Here is a 26,983-nt window from a genome sequence, read left to right on the forward strand (position 1 = left end):
GTCACAGTTCGACCAATGGCTAAATAGAAGGCGTGGCCATGCTCCAGTCTACCCGCTTAGATAGATAAAGTTTTTTTGGGTGGTTTTAACCCAAAGGGTCATTCACCACTTCTGTAGATAAGTTTTTTCATGCATTATACTGTATCACATGCGGTCATTGCGAATTTCAAAATGGCGTTGGTCCATTATAGATGAAACTATTGATATTGTAGATTTTTTCTGGCATAATGACGCGTAGGTATTCTAATTTTTGTACGACTAACTTGATTTTGAACTTGATTACTGTAGAAGAATCTCTACCTTACATGTTGGAGAAAGGATGGTCATCAACAAATTGTCACATGCGACTGCAAAGTACAATATTTAAAACATTCCATTAATTTACTTATCTAGGTGACCTTCAACTTAGTTAATTACAATATCATTACAAGTATCACAATGCACCTTGCGTAAGCGTTAATTTATGATGTTATATTACTTGCAGATTTCTGCTGAGGATTAATGATAAAAATAGCAATAAAATAAAGTGTAATAATAATAAGTGCATATTCTGAAGTCCACTTCAGGTGGTGAGATTTTGGCAACCTTGAATTTCTACGATTTCTACAAATCCATGTACACGACTTGCGACGCGGATATGGCAGCCAGAAAGCTACACGCCCCCGCTGCATAGATGACGGCCGTCGTCGAGCCGAGCCACGTGATGATCGATCCGATACCCAGCGAAACGATGATTTGCGCCAAGAAGATCATTCCACCGACAACGGCAATGTCGGTAGCAAGACCGCGTTTTCGTTCCGGTTTATCGGGCATTTCAGATTTGAAAGTTTTGAACTGAAAATGAAAACAACATAAGTAGTTGCCTAGTTGTACTTCATTGAAGCGTAATTTCAATTGAAACATACCTGCCCCTTTGCATGATACTGCCCCAACAGTAGGAAAGGCATGGTAAATAATAGTGCGTAGACAATTCCTCCGGTGGCGCTGAATACGTACACAGTTACTCTGTTCGGGAATACGGCCATTAAAATCATTCCTGTTGCATCAAGAATCAAGCCTCCGCAGTACACAATTCGGGCTCGCAGGATTTTTATCAGTTTCTCGATTGTGAATGAATAACAGGAACAGGCCAGTGAATATATCGCCAGTCCAAAGCAACCATATCGAACCCCCTCTAGGTAAAGTTGATATTCCTCCGATTTGGAAGGAGCTGCCGGGTTGCCTCGGAATACCTCTTCGCCGACGAAGTCGGTAAAGTACAAACAGAAGCTCAAATGTCCCATCCAGCAGAACAAGTTAGTCAGGCAAAGGATCGCTATCGACTTGGGCATGAATAAAATGCTCTTCAGAAAATCTTTCAAAGTCATTGCACTTTCCTCGTCCTCCGAATCCGAATCAGTAGCAGCGGGAGGTCCCTTTTCAATTTCAGACAAGGCATTAGTAATGATCTGCGGTGGTGGTTGTTCCGTTGTCGTGTCGATCGTCTGCAACTGCATTGCAAACGTCCGACTAACATCCTTGATGTAGTAGATCTTATCGCTCAACCGAGCGCGCTCCTTCTTGATAGCGGACTCGGTCAACGGTTTGAGCAGTTCATCCTTTTCCATTACCGGCAACGGGATTTCCCGAAAACTGGTCACAGTTAGTGTCAAACCAACCAGGAAAAGAATGCCGACGATGGTGAAGACGGTTTTGATGCTACCACCGAGAAATTCTCCAAACGTGGTACTATCCCAATTAATGCCACCAAGCGCATAACCGAGGCTTCCACCGATTCCGGCCATGATCGAAAAGGTACTGCACGCACGTCCGTGATCCTCTGCGGGAATATTAGTGTTAATTAATTTTATATTTGTCGGGCCATGGAGTTCCTCACTCACCTGGTAAACAAACGTCCAGAAGATAGGCCCGGGCGGGAGTTTGAGCAGTATCGGCACTAAAGTCCATCAGCAATGTTCCCAGGATGGTGAAAAAGATTGCCCATTTATAGTTCATTTCGTGTTCCATGACTTCCTCCTCGATACGGTAGAACTCATACGGTAAAAATGCCGACAGATTGGAGTTCAACAAATCGGTCTCGTTCCCCGGCGATGCCTCCGGGAAAATTTCGCCAAGATCACCAAACAACTTGCCAATGTTTTCGCCGTAGGGTACAAGAATGCAACCTAAAATTGAAATTCTTAATTAAAAGTTAGCTAAAAGTAAATTTGGGTTTCAATTACTGACCGATGATCAGAGTAAAAGATAGCCACATCAGGACGGGCCTCCTTCGGCCAAGCCTGCTCTGACAGCGATCACTGAGGGTACCCAAAATTGGGGCCAAGAAAAATCCTACCAGTGGAGAAATTGCCCAAACCAGTGTCATCAGCTGATGTTCAACGCCAATTCCCAAAAGAATCGGCGAAACGAACGCTGTTTCTGCCGAATACACAAACTCTATACCCATGATGACAAACGAAAGCCGTATGAAGTCCCATCGGGTTTTTGACCTGTTGAAGGAAAACCAATTGAACGCCAAATTAATTTTACACTTAGATTAATGACGAGTATTTACTCTTTACACTTACCGAAATACATGCGAGTAGTCCTCCTTGTAGCGTTGAGCGTTAAGCTCGCGTACTCGGCGCATTTCCCGCACAAGCGGATCGTTCCGCAGCTCGGAATGAAAGTTTCCCACCGCTCCGGCCACCATGATGCCGCCGTCGTCGTCGTTGTTGTTGTCACTGGCTTCGTCGTAGTGTGGACGCTGAATGTGACCGTTCGTCCCGTACTGCTTCGAAGCTGAATGCTTTCCCTGCGGGTGCTTCCAGATCGCACTGCTCTCGAGGAAGCTGACTGCAATGAAATTGAGGGCACATTTGAGATTCCGTAACATTGAGGATATTTTAGCAAACCCTTGAAACTGAATCGGAAAACCATCAAAGTGCGGTTAGTGAAAGTAAACTGATGGAAAGTGCAATGGAAGTTAGCTGATAAGATCGCCGCCGACTGGGAACCGTCCTGGATGAAATGTCGGACTGACATATTTGATTCAAAAGAAACAGTTTGAAATTAAATATCTTTTGGAGAGATGACATGCGATTCCTCTCAAAATTAGTGTAAGATTATTAAAAAGAAAATGTGAAGAGTTAACAAACTATCAAATACATTCCGAAATTATGACCACTAGCAATAATCGGACATGAGAGCTGCTGGTGTTAGAGGTGATAACTGATTGCTTTCAATGGCCACGTTTCATTGATCATGCATCTTATTCATTGTTTAATCAGGAATATGGGATAGAATTAGAAAAAAAAATAATATAAAATAATGAAACAAATGCATAATTTTGATTATTGAAAATGAAATTCTTACCCTTGATACTGGTAATATCCATTTTTTTGGAATACCGACACTGATGATGAAGTTTTCTGTACAGAGCGCATTAAATCATCAGATAAGGGGCAACGGCATTCCAAAAATAGCCTTTTTCATATGCCCTAGAATGCGCGATCGTAAAATGTAGCAAATGGAAAAATTATTAAACAAAATTCGCTCTAATTCAGGGAAAATATGAGATGGTTTCGATTTTCTGGAAATAGGATTATATAAAAATGCTACCTTGAAATACATTCTAAAAATAAGTTACTCGCAGGCTTGGTAAATTTTTTGTAGGAAATTGACTGATGATTGAAGAAAGAAGACGTCACAAAAATACAAAAAGCTAAGTCTAGTTTAAAACTAAGACTAAGCCAGACTAAGAATCTAAATATCGCAAACAAGGCCCATAAAATTTATAAAAAAAAATGCGCAAGAAGTGATCATTTGGATAATATATTTGGACGTTTGCAACCGGCTAAATTTACAGATCATATCATATCATATGATTACGTGAAAGCCAAACTAAAATTTGACAATTTTCTATCTGTTCTAATGCTTCGTGATAAAGTATTGGAGATAACTCGGAAAAGATTTGTTACCTGTTTGCAATACTTTTTCAAGAAATCTATACAGCATTTTCTGAAGAAGATCACAATCGCGACTATTTTGCATTTCATCAACTAACATCATGCTCAGAATATTTTGCAAGCTTTAAAAAGTTTAGATGCCTCGAAAGGTCCAGGACCTGACGGAATCCCTCCAGTTTTCCCTAAAAATATTGCAATAGAGTTCACGGCTCATTATTTTGGCTTTTTAACTTGACACTGGAGTCTGGAATCTTTCCAAAAATATGGAAAAGCTCGTTTCTAGCGTCTATCTTAAAATCGGGCCGCACACTGTGTTTGTATGAATTAAATCTATGGTTTAGTAATTCAAGATGATATTATTATTAAAAAATTCTGGACACAGAGAGATTCCAAATGACTTGATTCGCAACTACCTTTTGTGGGAGAAGTCAATTCGTCAACGTAAACGGGCTGAATAGCTTCCATTGACGGTTGGCGTTCCAGAAGGTAGCAATCTTGGACCGCTGTTATTCCTTCTCTACGTAAATAATCTACCTAGGACTCAACCTACACGGAAAACCTCGATTATTTGCTGACAATACTTCGTTATCGTACAAGGGTCCAAGCCCGGATAGCATAATTCGTCGAATGGAGGACGATCTAGCTAAGTTCTAGATCTCTTCTTGGATTTCTTCAAACTCATGAAATTTATAATAGTGCACTCGTCTCGCCGTACTATGAGCTATGACGCCACATAGTGATCTACTAGTGCAATCGACAATGATAGAGAAAGTTGAAAGTTTTACACATCTCGGTTTGGTAATAGATTCAAAGCTGACATGGGGTGGTCATGTAAACTCGTTGCAACGGAACATCGCCTCAATGTGTAGCATACTATGGGGGGTTTTCAAGTTTTTACCATCCAAAGTATTAATAATTATGTATCACGCGTTTATAATGTCTAGACTACAGTACCTAGTCTCCATCCGGGGAGCTGCAACAAAATCTCGCCTGAAACCATTGCAAACCGTCTAAACCTGCTTCAGACAGCAGAGAGCAGACAGCTGTACTTAAAAAACCGACGTTGTACTCAACTGCCGATTTGTACAACAGTAGTCCTCACTCAGTGTTACCTGTACCTGCCTTGAGAGAGCTCCAGTGTTTGCTTCAGTTTCGCAATAACCTGCACAACCAAAAAGCACATCATAATCAAAATCTGAAATGCCCATCATACAGATGTTTACTAAGGAATCCTGCAATTCTACTTATGGCGCGAACACATACAGAAATGACAAAGAGGTCGGTTACATATTTTAGCAGAAAGTGTTTCAATTCTTTACCTAGGACACTGAAGTCAGAACAGAATGCAAAAAATATAGGCAAGCCGTAAAATCGTTGATACGAACCCGGATTCGTCGATACTTAATTTAAAACCGTCATATGTCGAACCATCTCATCAGTTGCTCGGATTAGTGAACCGGGACACACGCAACAAGGCATTATGCGAGCCCATGTATAACTCCGACCCAGTCGCGACTCTCAGAACAAATCGCCACAGCTATACTGTACCCTGCCAACAAAGTCGTCTTGGTCTTGTGGACGGAGTCGAGGCAGGGGTCTCTCAGCCTGTACCTCCAGCCAAGTACGCATCAATATGCCGGACCGTTCTGCCCCTGATATGTTTTTGCCCGCAGAAACATGGTTACGAATCCGCTAGAGTTCAGTAATCCAAAGTTCATCAGGCAGCTGTCGGATTTCAACAGGGACGCACACAGCAAGGCCCCTGTTAGTTTTGATCCCGTCGTGACCCTCAGAACGAACCACTGTAGCCGTACTGTATCCTGCCATCAATATCATCCCAGTCTTGTGATCGGTACCGTGAGTCCATTAGCCCAAGGTCATGGGTCAGCTGTCGGATATCAACTGGGACGCACAATGCAAGGCACTATAAGAGCCCCTGTCGGATCTAACCCAATCGTCACCCTCAGGACGAATCGCCACACCCGTACTATGTCGTGCCATCAATCTCATTCCGGTCCCGTTATCGGAGTCGTTGCTGGGGTCTGTCAGCCCGCATCTCCAGGCAAGGTAGAAGTACTGAATTGGCTTTGACGTTCGTTTTGAATATGTTTGCATTGGAGCTGCTGCTGCTACTGTTGACGATGTTATTGTTGCTGTCAGGGTTGGTGATCCGCGAGAAAACTGTGAGTGGCATTCAACTTTTTCTCGGTATATGAAACGACATCGTCTATCAATGTATTGCTATATTCATCGTACGATGCTGCTCCGTGTGTGAGCACAATCGGCAATCCTGTGAGTTCATTCTCTCTGTATTGTATCCTAAACGTATACGCGCCATGGGGAATGCGATTCACTCTCTCGTGATTCGCTCTGTGTGTAAATATCACGGAAAAGGATCGCCAGGCGATAATTTTCGCAGATGAGAAAGGATTGCGATCATTGGATGATTATCGTTCTTTTTTCGCTTGGAAAAAAATGTAAGATTTTTCGGTTATGGATATTTTTGTTGCAATTGTGTTGGCGAATGGAGGATATAGTGATGTCTGATATTGTTTTAATATAAATACAAGGCAGCAACTTGCTGTTCATTAAAATGCTTGCAAAAAATATTATGGCTGAATTAAACAGATGTTTAGCAAGGTTTGAAATTTAAGAACGAGGTAGCTCGTGGAAGGCAAAGATTTGAATGGCCTTGCACGTTTATAAAACCGCTCTGCGTACTCAGTTGCGTTGATACACTGTTATTCTGGTTATCCATATCACCACCTCTGTGGATTTAGGGCCATTATATAGTGGGATTTCACATTTGGCATAGTTTAATTTTGGCGTGCCTCGATTTTAGTAACAAAATAATCCGTTTTGGCAACATAAAACATTTCACTTCAAAAAATATGCTTAAATAACAGTCAGTTTCCGCATATAAGCCTTAAATGACGAAAAATGAATGTTACGAACAGTAATATTTTTATTGCCGTAGGACTACGTCTTATCGCAGGTTGCCAAAAACTTACTTGCACCGGACGGATAACTCTTGGCGGACTTGCAATCGTTGATTAATAATATTTAGTCAATTTCTAACGCATCTACATTCAATATTTTCATATCCAAAAAGGGTCTCGATTTGGCACGGTTTCGATTTTGGCAACATAGGGGACTTGGATTTGTTGGATTCGATTAGAAAAACTCGTGAATTTGCGTAAAAACCACGTAAATTTCGAAATTCGCGTTAAAAAACCTTATAATTTTCAAACCTAGATACGTATAAAAAAGATGTTTTGGGCACATCCACGTAAATTCCGAAATTCGTGTAAAACCTGGATTTAATCCAGCTGGTGGTGAAAGGAACCTTTGCTATACCATCTTACATGTTATTTGATATGGAACTCGAAACATCTTGGGAACATAATTCAACTGTTAGTTGACGTTTTACAATTTATTCCATATAACTTGAACTGACATTTAAATATAAAGAATGACAAAACCATTTATTTGGTAGTAAAATCATTAAAATCGATTTGGTTGTCCCAAAGTTATTTGAAAATTGATTTTTAGGAGAGGGCCTCAGAAAAAGCCAACCTAAACGCCAAACGAAAAAAATACAAATCTAAAATTGTTTTAAAAACCAAAAAGGTTTACTAAATTTGAACATGATTAAAGCACTTCTGAGTTTTGATAGATCCTTTTTACAATAAATTGCTGAGTATGTATAGGTAAGTTGTATTTAGTTACGTCCTTTTAAAGTTTTAAAGGGTAGATTGCTCATATAAAGTAAATAAAAATCATCAATTGCACTTCCGCAATGAACATAAATCGCAGCCTGTATTGTAATTGTTTTGCGAAATATGAGAAGTTTCGAGCCGGATTAAGTTGCCGTCGAGGGAATGACTACTTTACGACCTAAACCGAATCACATCATCCGTGATCTCAAATCACACTAGAAATATTCAAAATTTTACAATTGTTATCTCTTCCTCTTTTGCATCCGCCAACGCGGTTCGATACAAATCCACCTGCAAAGGCAAATCACACGTTAAGATAGCAATTTCAAACCTAGTAAAATATTTTAAAATGAAGTCTATTATGTTAAAAGACGTAGTCCTACGTCAAAATTATCAAGCTCATGTTTATGTAATAACGGCCATCTTAGTGTTTACACAGCTGTGCTAGTGGTATACGGCTTCTATTTGCCAATTTCAATTCAAAATTATGCGTAGGTACCCGCCGCTCGTGGATTGTTTCCTGTGTTTGCTGCTTGCGATAAAATTTTATTCCGATTGCTGTACTGCATTATCGTCAAGTGATTCGATCGGAAGTTCAAGACTCATCACTCACTCGTCTCGGGAAACGATAATTATCGCCGATCCGTTCACTCGGAGAGAATCAAATACAGCAGTCCCCCGAATAACGCGGTTTCGAATAAGGACGTTTCCATTAAGGACGGTCTCGAGTGATTCCATTAACGCGGTCGAACGTCCTTATTGGAGTCTACGTAGCATATGGGAATTAACCTAATTGGTTCCAACATGGAATAACTCGTGATCCTGACCTAATAGACGGTTGGTGTCTTCGACAAAGTTGTTCAGTACATCAACGGGTTTTCATTGGATTATAGTATTGCGGAATTGTCTCACAACGTGGCGCTAGCGTATATGTAATATTTTTGTATAGGCTGCATCTGGCGCTGCAGGCTATCTAGAAAGTTGCGGCCTTCGGGAAGGTTGCTCAAATGGCTGCCACCTTCAAGATGGCATGGAAAAGAGCGCATAACTGACTCACTACGTGGCGCTAGTGTATATGTAATCCTCTTATGCAGGCTGTATTTCACGCTGCTGATTATCTAGCAAGTTGCGGTCTTCGAGAAGGTTATTCATATGACTGAGACCTTCAAGTAGGGATGGAAAATATTGCAGAATTATCTCACTACGTGGCGCTAGCATATATGTAACATTCTTGTATAGGCTGTATCTTGCGCTGTTGACTGTCTGGAAAGTTGTGGTCTTCGGGAAAGTTATTCATATGACTGCCACCTTAAAGATGGTATGGAAAATATTGCAGAATTGTCTCACTACGTGGCGCTAGTGTACATTTAATCCTCCTATGCAGGCTGTATCTTACGCTGCTGACTATCTAGCAAGTTGCGGTCTTCGAGAAGGTTATTCATATGACTGCGACCTTCAAGAAGGGATGGAAAATATTGCAGAATTGCCTCACTACGTGGCGCTGGCATATATGTAATCTTCTTAAGCAGGCTGTATCACGCGCTGCTGATTGTCTGAAAAGTTGTGGTCTTCGGGAAGATTATTCATAAAACTGCCACCTTCAAGATGGTATGGAAAATATTGCAGAATTGCTTCACTACGTGGCGCTAGTGCATATGTAACATTCTTAACCAGGCTGTCTTTTGCCCTGCAGGCTATCTAAAAAGTTGCGGTCTTCGGGAAGGTTATTCATATGACTGAGGCCTTCAAGAAGGGATGGAAAATATTACAGAATTGCCTCACTACGTGGCGCTAGCATATATGTAATCTTCTTAAGCGAGCTGTATCACGCGCTGCTGACTGTATACCAAGTTGCGGTCTTTGAGAAGGTTATTCAAATGACGGTGAGATTTTTCTGGCCATTTAGGAAGTAGCATTTACGGATAGATGGTAGACTAACCCGATGGATTCCTTTTGCGAGGACTGTGGGAGATATACCAGTTTCTTCTAAAAAAAGCATGCTGAACATAATAGCATAAACATAAAGGTCAGCATTGATTTGCAATTGTGGAGCCCCACCTCTGGGCACGCCGGTGAGCAGATGCGTTCCATGTAAAAAAGTTGTAGGGACCTAAACTGCCATTTTCAAAAGATGATTAGATTTCGTGGTTACCGTTGAACCACTATTATGAAACTGGTTCATCTCTACCAGGATGCTTACCAGGATGAGTCCAAAAATTTTGCTTTGTTAGGTTTCAACAAAAATTGAAGTAATGTACAAAATTTTTGTATTTAATTTTTAATATATGGAAAAATAAACACTGGTTTTTTTCTTTTATGTTTAGTTATTGACGGTCTGATGTTATTATCTTTTTCTTGCCCCCCTCTTCAAAAAAATTTCCAGACAAGGACACCTAAGTAGCACACTTTCGTCACTTCTGGTTGCTGCAACCTATTTATGACTGAAATCAGTCATTAATTGGTTACCACAACTAGTTACTAGTTACTAGTAGTTATAACAACTGTGCTAGTAGGGCATAAACTGTTTTACAAATTTGTATAAGCTTTATTAAACTTATTATTAGAATGTGAATTGGTTGCATGGTTTTAACAGATATTTTGTATTCACTGCAGCGCAACATAAAGCCTTCACAAGAAGATTACATATACACTAGCGCCACGTAGTGAGACAATTCTGCAATAACTTTCTCGAAGGCCGCAACTTACTAGATAGCCAGCAGCGCGAGATACAGCCTGCCTAAGCGGATTAAATGTATACTAGCGCCACGTAGTGAGACAATTCTGCAATATTTTCCATACCATCTTTAAGCTGGCAGTCATATGAATAACCTTCCCGAAGACCACAACTTGCCAGATAGTCATCGCAAGATACAGCCTGTATAAGAATGTTACATATATGCTAGCGCCACCTAGTGAAACAATTTTGCAATATTTTCCATACCATCTTTAAGGTGGCAGTCATATGAATAACTTTCCCGAAGACCACAACTTTCCAGATAGTCATCATCGCAAGATACATCCTGTATAAGAATGTTACATGTACACTAGCACCACGTAGTGAAGAAATTCTGCAATATTTTTTATACCATATTGAAGGTGGCAGTCATATGAATAACCTTCCCGAAGGCCACAGCTTTCCAGACAGTCAACAGCGCAAGATACAGCCTATACAAGAATGTTACATATATGCTAGCGCCACGTAGTGAGTTAATTCTGCAATATTTTCCATCCCTACTTGAAGGTCTCAGTCATATGAATAACCTTCTCGAAGACCGCAACTTGCTAGATAGTCAGCAGCGTGAGATACAGCCTGCATAAGAGGATTACATATACACTAGCGCCACGTAGTGAGTTAGTTCTGCGCTCTTTTCCATGCCATCTTGAAGGTGGCAGTCATTTGAGCAACCTTCCCGAAGGCCGCAACTTTCAAGATAGCCTACAGTGCCAGATACAGCCTATACAAAAATATTACATATACGCTAGCGCCACGTAGTGAGACAATTCCGCAATACTATAATCTACTGAAAACCCGTTGATGTACTGAACAACTTTGTCGAAGACACCAACCGTCTATACGGTCAGGATCACGAGTTATTCCATGTTAGAACCAATTAAGTCAATTCCCATATGCTACGTAGACTCCATTAACACGGTTTCCATTAACGCGGTCCCTATTAGCGTCCTTATTGGGGGGACTACTGTATGACACACGCAAGCAGCGATACACACACAAAGCTTTATCGGCGATAGAGGTTCACGTGTTGTTTTTTCGCCTCATTCTTTTGCGTCTTTGGTTCTCTTTTCGCAAGAAGATACAAGCATGTCGTGATCTGCATGTATTGAATCGGCAAATGAATGGGGAGTGAGTGAGTTTTGATCCGATTCGAACCAACCTTGGTTGCTGTTGCTGTTGCCGGGTCTAGAGTTACAGTTATAACTGTCTACCGTGTGTGTATTACTTCTGGGCCTTTGTTTACTATTGACCGACAAGGTCTTCTGCTGGTTCCTTTTCCGTTGTTTACGCCTGCGTCTAGCTTTGTCTTCTTTTTTTTCCTGTAGACGACAGGAGCGCTGCTTGGAATCGTATGAGCTCCAATCCGACCTCCAGTGTCTTTTGTTTCCAATAAAGCGCCAGCCGGAGTTTGGTTCTTTGTTATTTGATTCCTTGGTTTCGTCCGGAATTATGGAGGAGGTATCCATCGTACATCTGGCGAAAGTCGGAAGGCTACGGCTGGCCAACCACTTCGTCAGAATGGCAGACGACAGTCCCAAACAACCAAAAGTTCGATTTTCACAAAAGTTCGAACGAACTTGGAAGTTCATATTTGGTTCAAATTTAGTTCCGCAGAACTTTTTTGCTGAACAAGACACTACATTTGTAACCCGAATTTCATTCTTAATAAAGTATCTTTAATATTTGTAGGAACTTGAAAGTAATATTGCGAATCGAGGGAGAAGTCAACGATGCCTACTCACACCCGAAAGGGTATGAGAAACATAGCATTCAACGCTCACACCGCTAACTCAGGTAATAAAAGAAAAACCGTCATTGCTGTGTGCACACATTCTGCTACCCACACACTTGCGCACGCACATTCTCTGGTCGTCTTCCTGCATAGCTTATTCGCGAGTCAAAAAACTCGTAAGGAATCAGCTGCCCGTGAGGCTGGTGGCGCACTGGGATACAAATTTCGCATTACTTTTTCTTTTCTACTTCATCTTCGCCCTTGATTCTACTCTCGGATAGGAATGCGAACCCTCGCGAGTACGATTTTTCATTAAAATAATTAACATTGGTTGTCAATATTGGTAACCGAAATAAATGCTAAATGTCATGGATAAATAAATACAAAACAAGTGGGAATTTGCCTCTTTTGATTTTTTTTTAAGATTATTGAAGTTTTTTTTTGAGCTGAACAGTGTTCTGTATAGCGACTTAAGTGAACTTTATGCTAACTTTCTAGTTCTGTTAGAATTTGCATTGCATTCCTTTCGAAGTGAAATAATCAAATGCGGACTTGAAAGTACGGTTAGTTACTTAAAAACAAAGCTAAATCGAATTCATTCATTCTATTCATGATCGTTTCGTTGGCTGATCAAGCCAATAAATCCCCTTTTAGCCGAACTTTCGGTTACTTGGGTTGTGACGAAATCTGCTTTCTTCAAGGACCCAACCAGCACCAAGAAGAAAGGGACCTATCGTGCAAGATGACTCGATGAGTGTTAAGACGCTTAAAGAATTCGTGATGAGTACCCCCAAACCAAGTGGAGTGTCGACGAGTTCTTAATGATTATTATAGTTCAAATATTTTGAATTTCCTTAAGCGAAAAAATCCGCTATACCTGCTCACAAGTATCGAGTTTCCGAATCTTAACCAATCATTACATAGGCTCTTGGGGCGATGGATTTGGCTGATGAGTACAAAAACAGTAATTTTATAAAGTATTTCAACAAGACAAAGCCCCATTCCACATTCCAAACTGCACCCGTAGGTGGTTACGGGTATATCTATTCTGATCCTGATGTCATCATAAAGAACGAGGCCTGTTGCAAATGCCACTCAAGTACAATAAGCCACAGGCAGACGGCGACCCGTAGCTGGAAGCAAGTACAGGGTGTTCAATAAGTTCGAGTACAACTTTTCATCGTTGTGTAAGTACGCGTAATGTGCATTCTGTATATTGGTATTGGTGTTAGCTTTAGTCTTATAAATAGGCTAACCGGCGCGCAAGGTGTCGACTGGATGTCATTTGTTATATGTTTACCGCGCGTGATGAAGGAGTATCGCAACGTCGTAGTAACGTTGTTTGCGAGAGGTGAACGACCCGGTGACATATTTCGCAGTTGAAATCTCACGGGGTGAAGCGGAATTTCATCTATAACACCATCCATCGGTACCGGGAGACGGGCTCGGGCAAGAACCGTGCCAGATCCGGGTGGGCGCGATCGGCGAGGATACCAGCAGCCATCAAGGTGGTGAGGGAGCGAATTTGTCGAAAAATGAACCGCATGATCTGGAAGACCGCTGTTGACCTGGATGTGTCACCATCATGGCGAAGGACCTGGGATGCAAGCCGTACAAGAAACGCAAGGTTCACGATCTACAACGAAGAAGAGGCTGGACAGAGCAAAACTGATACTTTCGCAGCACGCTGGTCAGGAGTTCGTGTTTTCTGATGAGAAACCCTTCATCTTGCAACAGCCGCACAATGTCCAAAATGATCAGCTGTGGGCGCCGACGTTGGCCAGCATCCTCCGTTCCACATAAACATCCCGCGGTTCATTACGTCTTTGGACAGGACGGCGAACCGGCTTACACTGCGAATATCGTCCAAGCGTGCTCCCAGCTCCCCGGATCTTAATCCCCTGAACTTTTATGTATGGTCGTACATGCTGGCCAAGCAGAGCGAACATAAAGTGAGCACTATGAACCAATTTAAGAAACTAATTTCCAAGATCTGGGCCGAGATGCCCATGGACCAGGTGCGTGCCGCGTGTGATTCTTTCGTGAAACGTCTCAAGCTCCTCATAAAGCACAATGGGGGGTGCTTCCATCAAATATGTCTCAATAAACACTGCTTCAATAAAAATTGACTCAGAAAAGAATATCTGGTTTTTTTATTTTTTAAACACATTTTTAAAGTGTATTCGAACTTATTGAACACCCTGTATATCGGGATTGCAAATGTCAATAATTATTCAATCGATGATAAACCATAGTTTTTAGGTGTATATGAACATATCCCTTCTTAAAGGGCTGTCTTGCTCTTTAGGCTCCGATTTTTCTTATTTTTATTTATTGGGCGACATGGAGACTTAAAGACGCTGCTTCAAAATATATAAAACCATGCTGATTTGGCTTCCATTGATCTAGTTTTTTAGAATTCTAGTGTGATTTAAAGTGTCACCCTATAAGTTTTTTTCATGGACGCAACTAGTCACTTGTTTGGGTGTTCCCGAAACTTGTTTAGATATAACCAACGTGGTGGTAGGTAGTTGAACTGACTTCCCTTGATCTAGTTTTTAAATTCAAGCCACATAAGCTTTTGTTCATGTTCGATATTGGCCATTTTCCCAGCGGTCCCTTTAAAACATCAAAAGGGCGTAACTCAAAAATTCGTCGACTTTTCGTCGTCGTCGACGAACCAACTGGCATACGCCGCTTTTATGGCCTATTTCACTTTTTAATAACGGTCTTTTGAACACCGTGTAACATACATTGTATATTCTAAGTATTGTACAGACGTAACTATACTATATAAGGTACTCTGAATTAGCATAGAACTCACATTTTTCTCCATTATTTACCATTGGCGCAAATGTCCCCAGACACACCTATTCTTCTGATTTATTCACATTTTGATAGAATAAAAGAGAATGTCGATCATATGTAATATTTTTTTCAGAGTGAAACAACCTTTTCTCCCACCAAACACACTTTCTGCTACAACTATTTATGGTTTACAACTTTTCACCTCCCTTTAGTCCAGAAAAAATATTCAAATGCCAAAATAATCCTTTCATCCCTTCGAGCCATGACATCATCAAAAAGTAACAAAAACAAGTGGAAGGGGTTTACCTCGTAAATGGTAAACAAATTCTCCGATTGTGGGTAGGCCTATGAAAGTGTTTCCGCTCTTCACACCTGAAAACAGGATCCCAAAGTACGACGCATCAATAAAAGTGAAAATATTTCTATCCCTCGCCCTTTTTCTGTGAAAAGAACCGGAACATTTGAGGTTCACTATCAATTTGGATTTCACCTGCTGTAAGCATTTTTCCACACCGCATTCAGTAGTTTTTCTCGCATTTCTACAAACCAATGAAGCTTGGTTTCGGTCGTTTGATGTTAAATTATTTAAACAGCTGCCAAGTCCTCTGGCAGCTGTTCTTTTTTGTCTAGTAATTTGTCTTTTCGACCTGTGTTTTTGTGCTTTTACATAATATAATGGCATTTATTATTCAAATACTATTGGCAAGCGCTATTCTGGAGAGGGAAAAAACAAGGCAATAGAATGAAGGGAAATAGATTTAACGTTTGGGGTGCTTTTCAAAGTTTTTTCAACTGTCAAATTATTGCAAGAATTTGAAACTTTACAAAATCATACGAAACATTAATCATGTGAAAATGCAATAAAATACAGAAAACACTGAAAAATGGCCACAAATCAGCTGATCAGCTCTACTGCATTTACTTCGCACTCGTCGGTTGCAGGACAATTTCGCATTAGTAGAACAGAGCGCACTGACCGCCGCACCTACTTATAATCAGTAGTGCAGTACAATTTTCATACTGACCAAAGTTCTTATGCTAACAGCTGCATTATTCAGAACCAGACTGATTTGGCTATGAAGTTTTAATTCACAGTGACATATCGGACGAATCCAACTCGGATCGGAACCCCGCCGATAGAATTATCAGCAGCTCATAAGCACATTTAAATATTATTATTCAATCATGAAGATGACGAGGAAAATCAACCTTAGACGGTTGGACGCTATTCCATCACAGAGTAATATGCAGCTTGCTTGTGTACGTTTTCTAGAATAAAACCACGTTATTAAGAGATAACGCCGAGTACTTCCATCGCCCCCTTGTTGAAAGCCATTAATCGGTTTTATTTTTTTGAGTGATAACTCTGAGAACTGCCATAATCTGAATTTGAATTTCTTTTTCTATCTCCCGGTAAAAATAGCAGTAAAATTATGATTACAGGAATTACATCAGTTTTTTTTCACTAAACGACAAACACTAAGGATCTAATCCGTACCCTTAAAACATATATATATACACTGCACTTCGCGCCTTTCTAGAACAGAGACACATTAGTGATTACAACTGTGATGGTTCTGCGTTCCACTCCGGGCAAGGGTTTCTAAAAAACTGCGGTACCAGTGAAACATGGGGATCATCTTTAGGCCAGGCCCAGCTCATCATCGGCTAGCAGTTCCGAGCGGTCGAGCGTAGTAAGTGGCCATTCAATGACAACAGCCACCCCTTTAATCCCTACAGCTTTTGCCGCTGATCGGTGGTATTCAGACAGTCTGTAGTATACACACATGCTTTTCGAATCCGGTGATTAACGTAAACGTAAAGGAATGCATACCAATAGATTATAAATCCCGATCTTCAACAAATGATAGTGAACGTTCTCAGTTGCATTCAACATTTGTATTCAATTGTATTTCAATACTGAATCAACAGGAAGTTTTCTATTTATATATGGTTTATTTTGGATTAAAAAATGAAGAAATCTTTTTTTTCATCAATCTAGCATTGAAAAGCCTTTAATACATTTATGCGCGTTCAATTATTGCCACGATGTAAATAATGAGCAGGAAATAACTTAAGAACTGAGTATGAGTATGAGAGACTGTATGAATAAAACAGTTTGCTTTACTTTTCCTGTGTAAATCGTATGGGAGTGTTTGCTCTAACCCTTTTATTCATACGGCCTATTGTGTTTTGCAGCAATTTTACGACTGCTACAGAAATTCATATTGTAATAATAATTATAAATGTAAATTATAAAGAAATTGCTGTAGACGTGCCTTAAAAAAAGTCGGTCATTGGGGTTAGCACGTAAAATCTGAGTAAATATTCGTTTTTGTTGCCCAAGTTTACGAAACGGCTGAACATCTGAAACAATCAGTCGAAATTTGGACAAAGAAGGTGAAATATGGCTTGATTAACGGTTGGATAATGCATAACGTCGTTGCCTCACGCATCTGTAGGTATAAAATACACCCTAGTGGTCCTTAGCCTCTTATCCAGCAACTTCAATCCATACGTCCTCGTGGTACAACCAGAGTACGAGCAACCTAACCTCGTTGGAAACTAAGGTCGCCTACCGACAGAGAAGGAGGCACTCATGCGAATGCTGAGTGAAATAACGAGAAATAGCCTTGTCAATCTTGACCATCTGTTTATATGTCAGGGACGGTTTGACAATCCTTTAACCGAATAATCGAATAATCAAGAAAATTCGACTCAGAGCATTCGGCATGCACAAAAGCGACGAAATGAGACATGGAATGGATGCTTGATATCTGGAACTGCATCTCGGAATTGCATGGGTGGCGACAGGTTACTACTCGAACGACTGAAATCCCGAAAGTTCAGCATCGTGGCACTGCAGAAGACATCATGCTAGACTCGGATCATTATCTAAAGGCAGTACAGCACCCCTTATTGATTAAATATTCAGCAATTAGACAATCCGTGAGTTGCCCAGAGCTACGTGCGCCTACTGAATGAACCTCTACCTACCTCTATGAAGCCCTCGAAGACAGATGGCGCGACAAATACTCTCGATCGTAAGGCCGCAACCGCGGTACTAGGTGAAGAAACGTTATGATGGGTAAGTTTAGCAAACGATGGAGAAAAATAAGCTTAGAAAAACTATCTGAGTATTGTCAGAAGGGAGGATTTGGACCTAGAGGAGGAAAAAGTGCCAGAAAGAAGACGGAGCTCGTGAAGAGCTAGAACAACTATCTCAAGCTAAAACACGAACAGCTGAAGACCAATAGATCCGTTGAAAAGGACCGATTACCGACAGAACTCTACACAACTGGTATAAAATCGCTAGCAACGGCACTTTACTGAATAATTTCAAGGCTTTGGGGAGTTGAGAAAATACCGGAGTTACTGCGGCAATACACTGATACGGCCACCCATAAGGTGCTCTCCCAGATCTTATTACGTCGTTTATATGCAATTGCAAGAAATTTCGTCGGGCAGGTTCCGTGCAACTGCGGATGAAATTTTCACACGCAATGTGCTATATTCGAGTTTCGGGAACACTCTTGAGTTCTTTCGAATCCCACAGTGGATAGTGGCAAGAGGATGAACTATCCTATGCGTTATTTAATATCGCTCGTGGAAAGACACGAGGGATCTTCGGCAAAAGTTGTAAACTCCTAGCTTTTGCAGACGACATTGAAATCATTACTTAAAACCTTGTGACGATGAAGTAATCTACACCAGACTAAAATCGGAAACTACGATGATTAGCACGGATAAATCAATGCTTCAAAAACCAAACATATACAGTGGACCCCCGTTCGTTTGAACGATTCCTCATGCAAACTAACGGGGTTAGTTTTTAATTTGAACAACTGGTAACCCTAAATATGCTGAAACTTGTGTGAACTGGCCGCCCTGCTCTTTGTTATTGTTTTGATGGTTTGATTCAGTTGGCAGTTACAAGCAGCGAATATTCATTCTCCGATCAGATTTCTACCATAATTGTTGGGAAAACGCAATGTGAAACAGATCAGCACAAATAAATCGTGTTTATGTGCATTGTCTGCATAAGCAAATGATGTCATATTGAGTATGACGTTTGAACCATTTTTAATTTGCACGTCGTGCAAACCAACGGGGTTCAAATTAAAAAGTGTTCAGATTAAAAACGGTCAAACGAACGGGGGTCCACGGTACAGATGAAGAGGCTCCGAAGAAAACTAGGCTCACCTTCCACTGACAGTGACTGTTATCGGCGATGAACTGGAAGTAATCGATGTGTTCATATATTTGGGAGTTCTTGTCATCTTCACCGAAAATCATACTAATAAGGAGATTCAAGGGCGCTGAGAAGACGTGCCCATTGTTTGCTCCGCGAGACGCTTCGATCAAGGAGCATATGCCGCCGCACAAATTATAAATCTCTACGGACTTGAGACTGTAATTTTGCTTACGGAAGACATACGTGCACTTGCCGCATTTGAACAAAATGTGTTGTAGACTATTTTTGACGGAGTACAAACGGAAAGCGAAGAGTGGCGAAGGTGTATGAACTACAAGCTGCAGGCGCTACTTGTAGACTAATACGTAAGCCGGTAACGTTTCAAGTAGCAGATTTGACATCCTTTAATCTAGTTTTTGAATTGTTGTGTGACTTGAGGTGTCGCACGACTAGTTTTTGGTCATGCTCAAAACTAGCCACTCGCGTAGGGTTATCGGATTCCCCTGAAACATGTCTTGCTACGGCCAACGTTGCCCGAAGTAGTTTATTTGGCTTCTATTGACCTAGTTTCTGAATTCCAGTGTGATTTGAGGTCTTGCATGATGTATTTTGGTTCAGGCCGCCAAGTGATCGTTTCGTTCTAAATCGGCAACTTAATCCAAAACCTTTCCGGATAGCCCCAATACAACTCAAAACTCCTAACATGGTCGCCAATGAGAATATGTTGTAAATAAATCTTTACGTAATGGGATTTATGTTTATTTTGAAAGTGTTATTGAAGATTTTCCCAGTCGTCGTAGGTTCGGATCTCGGCTGGGAGAAGCTATTAGAGTCAAAAAAGGTCGTAGCACTAGCTCCGTATTATTATGTAATATGAACCAACTAGCATAGCGTCAACTATCAGTTGAATTCTGTTCTGAAGACGTGTCTGGGAGAAGCTATTAGAGTCAAAAAGATTGTAGCACTAGCTCCGCAATTGTCTTGTAGTTTAACAGCTGGCTGCGAAGTCTGTCGTATGAAAACAGAAAATCAAGTTTCGATAACGGAAAATTCTTACCCAGGTAACCAATAATGCTATTGAAATGCAAGCCAATAACCATTTAAGTCACCTTAATTGCTACTTAAATGCTATTTTGGCAAAACATGCGGCCACTTTGCTGCTAACCCTCTAATAATGCTGACAATGCTTGTTACCAGCTAATTACCTACAAGAAGATTTAAATTAGAATCTGCCTTCCAATTTACAACAGTTACGTAGTCAAAAAGCTAATATACAGCAACGTGCTGTATATAATGCCAGATATGCTAACAAGCGATTGATCTACTGCTTATGGTAATGCTTATTGGTTACCTGGGTAGGTTTTGCTTTTTTATTGAAGATTTTTATTTAATTTATATAAGCAATCTGACCCTTAAGACTTCAACAATTGTTCAACCATTCTTTTAAAATTTGGCTTTGCTGTGGTGGCTCATTTTGGCACTTCAGAAAATAAAGTCTGTGAAAAATCTATGATGTCTTCTAATTGTTCTTTGAGAGTAAAACCATAAAACCATCAACGCTTGTGGTGGTTTAACCCTCTAACGGGCAACATCGTAAAAACTATGCGATCGAGCAAATGATTACTTCATCATGAAAGTGCACTCAAAAGAAGCTCGAGTGTTGATTTTCATGGGAAAATATTTATCTGGAGGACCGCTAGGTATGAAATAGTCCAATTTCTCTTTTTAGTTTTTTTATGCTTAACGCTCTACCCAAATAATGTTTCAGTTTAAATATATCACAAAACTGAAAAAAAGCATGTAAATTACTCATAGGAAAAATTTGAGATCGAACATATTTGAGATCGATCGTACTAGATGTCCTTTTTCTTCAAACGTAAAAAAGGGAATATTCGCACCATAATTTTTATCCGAATTTTTCGGAATTCTAGTTTTTGAAAGATGATAACTTTTGAACGCATGGTCAGAAGGTTGTGATATTAGTATCAACATGTCAGGAAATTTGTTCTGAACATATTTCTCATATTCTCATATTCATATTCTCATATTGTCAAATTTCGTATGTGGCTCTGGAGCTCCAAAATCGGAGCCCGTCTACAGACGGTCTTACCCGTTAGAGCAGCGGTTTCCAACCTTTTTTCGATTCGCGTACCCCCTGACGGATTTCCCTATACTGTTCTGCAGCGAACTAAAGTTTTGGCGAACCCCTGGGGGTTCGCGAACCCCCATTTGGGAACCGCTGCGTTAGAGGGTCAATTATAGTTTCAAACAACTCCTGAATATCACTAAAAACAGACGTCGATAAAAATCGCAAGTCCCAGAAATGTTCTTGGGAACCTTCTTTAGGGTGGGCATTTTACAAGAACAGTTTTTTCAACGTTGACCGGTTTTATTTTATTTATTTTTTTTTGACAGCAATTAGACTTCGGCTGTAGTAAAATAACTCAAAACCTGAGCAATAACAAAGGTAAACAGGATGCATTAGATAATATACAAAAAAAAACAGTCTATAACATAAAAAATCGAGGGATGCCGCTTTTACCCCCATTACCCCTAAAAAAAGGAATTGCGTAAAAGAAATCCTCCATTCTACGACTGATAATTTTCAGGCAAAAACATGCCTCTAAAACAGCGGTTCCCTACCTTTTTTCGGTTCGCGTACCCCCTGACGGATTTCCCTATACTATTCTGAAGCGAACTAAAGTTTTGGCGTACCCCTGGGGGTTCGCGAACCCCCATTTGGGAACCGCTGCTCTAAAAGGTCGGTACCCTAGCTTCTGTTTATGCCCAGGTGTGTCAGTGGAAATGTTGAAATTGCACTATTTGTTTTCTTATATTAGTATTATGTATTAGTTTAAGAAATTAGATTTTATTAGGTCGTTGGTGGCATAGCAAAGTAACAAATATTTCAAACTGATCCATGATGCCTGTATATTTTTCCGCACAAATAGGAAATAGGTTTCAATGGAGTAAATATTTTTTGCCGGCACCTTTCGATACATTTATGTTGACGCTGTACTGTACTGTAGTATGCTTGCAAATCCCTTTTCTGAGTCCGGTCAGCTGATAACACTTCAAGTGCTTTTACAATTGTTACTGAAAAAAGGGTAAGTGAAAGACCACAGCTATATCTCTAAATCGCACAGCTACAGTCGAAAAATGCTCGTACATTCAAGTCACTTTTTATGCTTTTTAGTCGTAAGTCGAGTATCATTCCGCGTAAATCAAAATCGAAAATATCGTATAAGTTCAGAAAGTTGCGTAAAGAAATTACATAAATTTCAAAATTGCGTAAAAAATGGAAAATTTTCGAAATTTACCAAAAACACCTCGTGAATTGAAGTTTGCGTAAATTTCAAAATAAGCGAAAATAAACAAACCGCGTTAAAAGCAAATCTAGTACATTAAAATTGAAGCACAGCAATGTTATTATTGCTATCTAACACTTATCAGTGCAGCAGTATTATAAAGAAGAAAAAAAAACTATTCGGAATCACTCGAGACGCTGACCTGAATTTAATCCGAGCTGGAAGCAAGTGATACATAGTAGACTGGAACGTGCTCAAAACTAACTGCCACAATCAATATTGTTTGACTGTGAAATGATTTTATGCGCTAGTTGATTTAACATGATTAATTATTTTTCGAAGTAACGATGTATTTCCACGTGTCTATGATCTATGTTCAGTTTCCACTGAATTCAGATTATTGTTGGTACTATCAACCATGTTATTTAATTCAATTGGGTATATTTTTTCCCCAATCGTAACTAATTTCGCCACAGTTCTGATCTATTTCGTTCAAGTGTTTCTTTGAAGCTGTATATTACTTACTTCAATTTTTTTCTAAATATTTTGTTAGCTTTCTGATAGGAATCATTAGCTTTAGGCATCAAACAAAACATTTTGTACATTATTGACGCTATTTTTCTACTGCATCAGTGACTGTTTTAACTCATCTTCGAAACACACCATGATGAAACCCGAAAATCTGAGGCAAAATGCACATCTGTCAGAATCTATTTATATAAGAGGCTTATGTCTGTACCGAAAACCAGGTTCTGATAGGATGTCATAAAATGCTTATCGGTAATTAAAATCAGGCCCATAACAGGACATCATGTTTTCGTAGCAATGAGTTCTATCCTCAGTCACTTCACTGGTCGATTGCTGGACTGCTCGATTGCCAAACTGGTTGACTAGACTGCTCGACTGGACTGGTCGATTTGATTGCACGACTGAACTGCTTAACTGAACTGCTCGACTGAACTGTTCGATTTACTCAACTGCTTGATTGGACAGATCGACTTGACTGCTTAACTGAATAGCTCGATTTAACTGTTCGAGTGGACTACTCGACTTAACTGCTCGATCAAAGTGCTCGACTGGACTGCTCGATTTAACTGCTCGATTGGACTGCTTGACTGGACATTATGATTCACCTGCTCAACTAGCTCGACTCAACTGTTCGAATCGGCTGCTCGACTCAACTGCTCAACCCGATTGTTCGATTCAACTGCTCGACTAGACTACTCGATTTGATTGCTCGACTCAACTGGCAGCTTGATTCAACAGCTCGACTAGACTGCTCGACTCAACTGCTCGACTCAACTGTTCGGCTGGACTGCTTGACTGAACAGCTTGATTTAACTGCTCGACAAGACTGCTCGATTTGACTGCTCAACTCAACTGCTTGACTTCTGTTTGAATCGACAGCTCGACTTAACTGTTCGATTCAACTGCTCGACTGGACTACTCGACTCAACTGCTCAACTGGACTACTCGACTCGACTGCTCGACTCGACTACTCGACTCAACTGCTCGAATAAACTGTTCGACTGGGCTCCTTGACTCAACTGCTCGACTCAACTGCTCGACTCAACTGCTCGACTCGTCTGCTTGAAAGAACCGCTCGACTCAACTGTTCGACTTAATCGATTGACACGACTGCTTGACTAAATCGTTCGATTCGACTGCTCGACTGGACTGCTCGATTTAACTGCTTGGCTAGACTGCTCGATTTGACTGCTCGACTCGTCTGCTCAACTCGATTGCTTGACGCGATATCATATGATCGGTGTTAAATCAGACCGGATCAAGTCGCAAAATTTTAAAAAATGAGTTAATGATAGCAAACGATCAAGAATTTTCTAAGCAACATTTTACTCTAATCAGACTACATAAATGTTGCAAACAGCCAGAAATTTTTATTCAGTTAAATAAAATGCAATACGACCATAAAAACTATTTGTTTCAGTTTCCGACTATGACTCTTTTGTGTACAACATCGTAGAGCTATATTATGCAATATAAAAACTCAAATTAAACTAATACAAAGATTAAACATTTTCGCAAACACTGGCCAATGGAATGTATCCGCAGTTTTTTGACATCTAAACAGATATTTATATTTTCCGGATCGTAAGACGTTTAACAAAGAAAATTTGGAGAAATAGTGCCCGTTAATTCATAAATCTACTAAACACCGACTGAAATTTTAACGAAATCGATTATTAAATTTTCAATAAGGCCATTACAAATCATTTTCAAAGTTTTTGTCAAGCCCCCCCCCCCCTCCCCCTGGGAAATTGGCTTGAAAAAACCGGGGGCAAAAAAATAATTTGTAGGACACGAGTTAACTTTTTTTTATAAAATCAATTGTCTGTGTGCTCTATAGCCTGAAAAACTCGAAAAATGAGTGTACAAGTTAAGTTAACACTTCTAGCACGAATTACAAATGAGAATTCAAACAGTGGAATTTCCGAAAATCGGCCAAAACAAGTTTCTTTCGTTTTTGTCTTTTTTCGTAGATTTTCGCATGGAAAATAATAACGTATATATTAAAAGGAAGAATAGCTTTGGTTTTCGCGTTTAAACTTTAGGTAAAAATGCCTAAAATCCATTTTTTTCACGATTAAAAAATTCTCTTTGTTTTTTTTTCGCCCCCCCCCCCCCCCCCCCCGCTTTAGTGGCTCAAAACAGGAGGGACAAAAACTTTTTAAAATATTTATAATGGCCTAAACAATTTTTTTAATTCTAAACCACAATTTCGATGGACTCGTTTTAAATATAGACTACTGCTGCAGCAGTATGCTGGTTGGAAACATAAAACTGATGTATAGAATAGTCCAAGCATAAACATGTTTATTAAAACTTGTTCCATTCGAACACCAACTACCTATCTTCTACGCATATGAGTAACATTTCATTCATCTAATTGAATCGATGATCAAACGACCCGAAGCTATATGCACTTAGTTTTATTAAAAGCGACAATCAAACAAAAATAATTCCATCTGCATTATCAGCGTCATTTTTTCAGCTATTTTTAACTCGAGTCGAGTCAGAGAAGCGTTCACTTGGAAATAGGCTGCACAGGAATAGTTCCTGATGCCCCGAAGCAACCACTGATACTGTTCAATTGCGCTGCATGAGTTTAAACCTAACAGGAATTATGGCCAAGATGAGCTTTAGACCAAAATTCAATCTTGTATCAACTGAGAAAATTTAGCATATAAAAATAACTTATGAAAACAAAAATGATTCAAAACAAATTCTATCGCATAGATCTATTTTGCAAAAAAAAATTATACGATAACAGAGTGCAAAATAATTTTTTGCGACATCTACCTGCTCAGGAAGAATAGAGAAGTTTTCCTAACAGTTTGTGGTACTAGCTCTTCATTGTGACCCCTACTGGATTTTTTTATAATTACTTAGATACTGTCCACTAGTACAGTCATAATGAACTGTCAAAAGTATCAATCATGCTGTTTCACAGTAAGAAATATCGATTAATTTGTGCCTATGTCTCATGTAACAATAAGGCGACAAACTGTTGTTTTTCTTATATTAATAGAGAAGGTCGACTAAATTTGACGTTATACCGTAGAGCAAGTAAACCGTCTGGAAGATGTAATTGTGTTATGAATATTCACAACAAACTGCTGTCACCGTTAGTGAGGGCTGCACTTTTAGCGTGATAGTAAACCGAAGTTGTCTTCTTTACGGTTCAATGCGTTATGATAATCTACAAGATGTTTACCAGGGATAAACTAAGATAAACTAGAGCAATCGTTAAACTTGTTCGCAAGAAACAGAGCAGCGATGAAACTATTGGGAAATTGTTTGACTATTGTAAAGTATTTCATGTGGGAAGTTTTGTAAAACAAAGTAACAAGTTGTGGTTTTCATTAATTTTAATCTTTCATTAATGAATTATAATCATTAATTTCATAAAGATTTATTCTAAAGAACGCAGGAACAGCATTCTAATTTTTCTTCTAGTTACTTGAGTGTCTTTTCATTAGTTTCGGTGTACTGAATCCCTAAAGTTTTCCGATTCAGTTCAGGACATTGCACTTCTTCCTCCAATACCTACCTCTCTGCTAGAACGGTGTCCTGCTTCCGTTCAAATCTGGCTCTTGATGCACTCGATGCGGCGCTGCAGCAGTTCGATACTGCCACTATTGTGCCTTTCACTGCTACCGCCACCAAGGTTACTACTGTTTGGGCTATTACCGAGCTTAATACGGCGCTTCTTGTAGGAATGGATCAGATACAACGGTAGGCCCGTCACTTTACACATAACTTTCACACCTCGCTGGACACTACCCAGGGTGAACTTTCTATTTCGGTGTGCTGTTCAGCACGGCAAAAGTTCTACTTCTTCAGCCTAGTCGGCGGAGATAGAAACCGTACACTTTTCTATAATAATATATCGATGCAAACTCGCGAAAGGGTTATGTGGTACACATGATTGCAGACTGCACTACCAAACCGGGAACTGAAAATTTCGATTAGCACCAGAAGCGCTCGAATTGATCCACAGATCACAGGGACGCGTAGA

General features: G+C 40.0%; 1 protein-coding gene across 3 annotated transcripts; it reads right to left on the reverse strand.

Moving 5' to 3' along the window:
• Positions 1-411: 411 nt before the first annotated feature.
• Positions 412-26,983, reverse strand: LOC128734940 (proton-associated sugar transporter A-like). 3 transcript variants are annotated; one of them, XM_053829355.1, is made up of 7 exons: positions 26,516-26,983; positions 3,355-3,479; positions 2,568-2,835; positions 2,227-2,489; positions 1,881-2,165; positions 906-1,819; positions 412-834 (listed from the first exon to the last, which is right to left on the reverse strand). In XM_053829355.1, the coding sequence occupies exons 2-7, from the start codon at positions 3,374-3,376 to the stop codon at positions 604-606; spliced, it is 1,983 nt and encodes a 660-aa protein (XP_053685330.1). In that variant the 5' UTR covers positions 3,377-3,479; positions 26,516-26,983; the 3' UTR covers positions 412-603. The 3 variants fall into 3 exon arrangements, with proteins under 3 accessions (XP_053685330.1, XP_053685331.1, XP_053685332.1); XM_053829356.1 differs by lacking the exon at positions 26,516-26,983 and adding an exon at positions 16,439-16,501; XM_053829357.1 differs by lacking the exon at positions 3,355-3,479.

This window comes from Sabethes cyaneus, chromosome 2 (genome assembly GCF_943734655.1).
Source record: "Sabethes cyaneus chromosome 2, idSabCyanKW18_F2, whole genome shotgun sequence".
NCBI classification, from domain to species: domain Eukaryota; kingdom Metazoa; phylum Arthropoda; class Insecta; order Diptera; family Culicidae; genus Sabethes; species Sabethes cyaneus.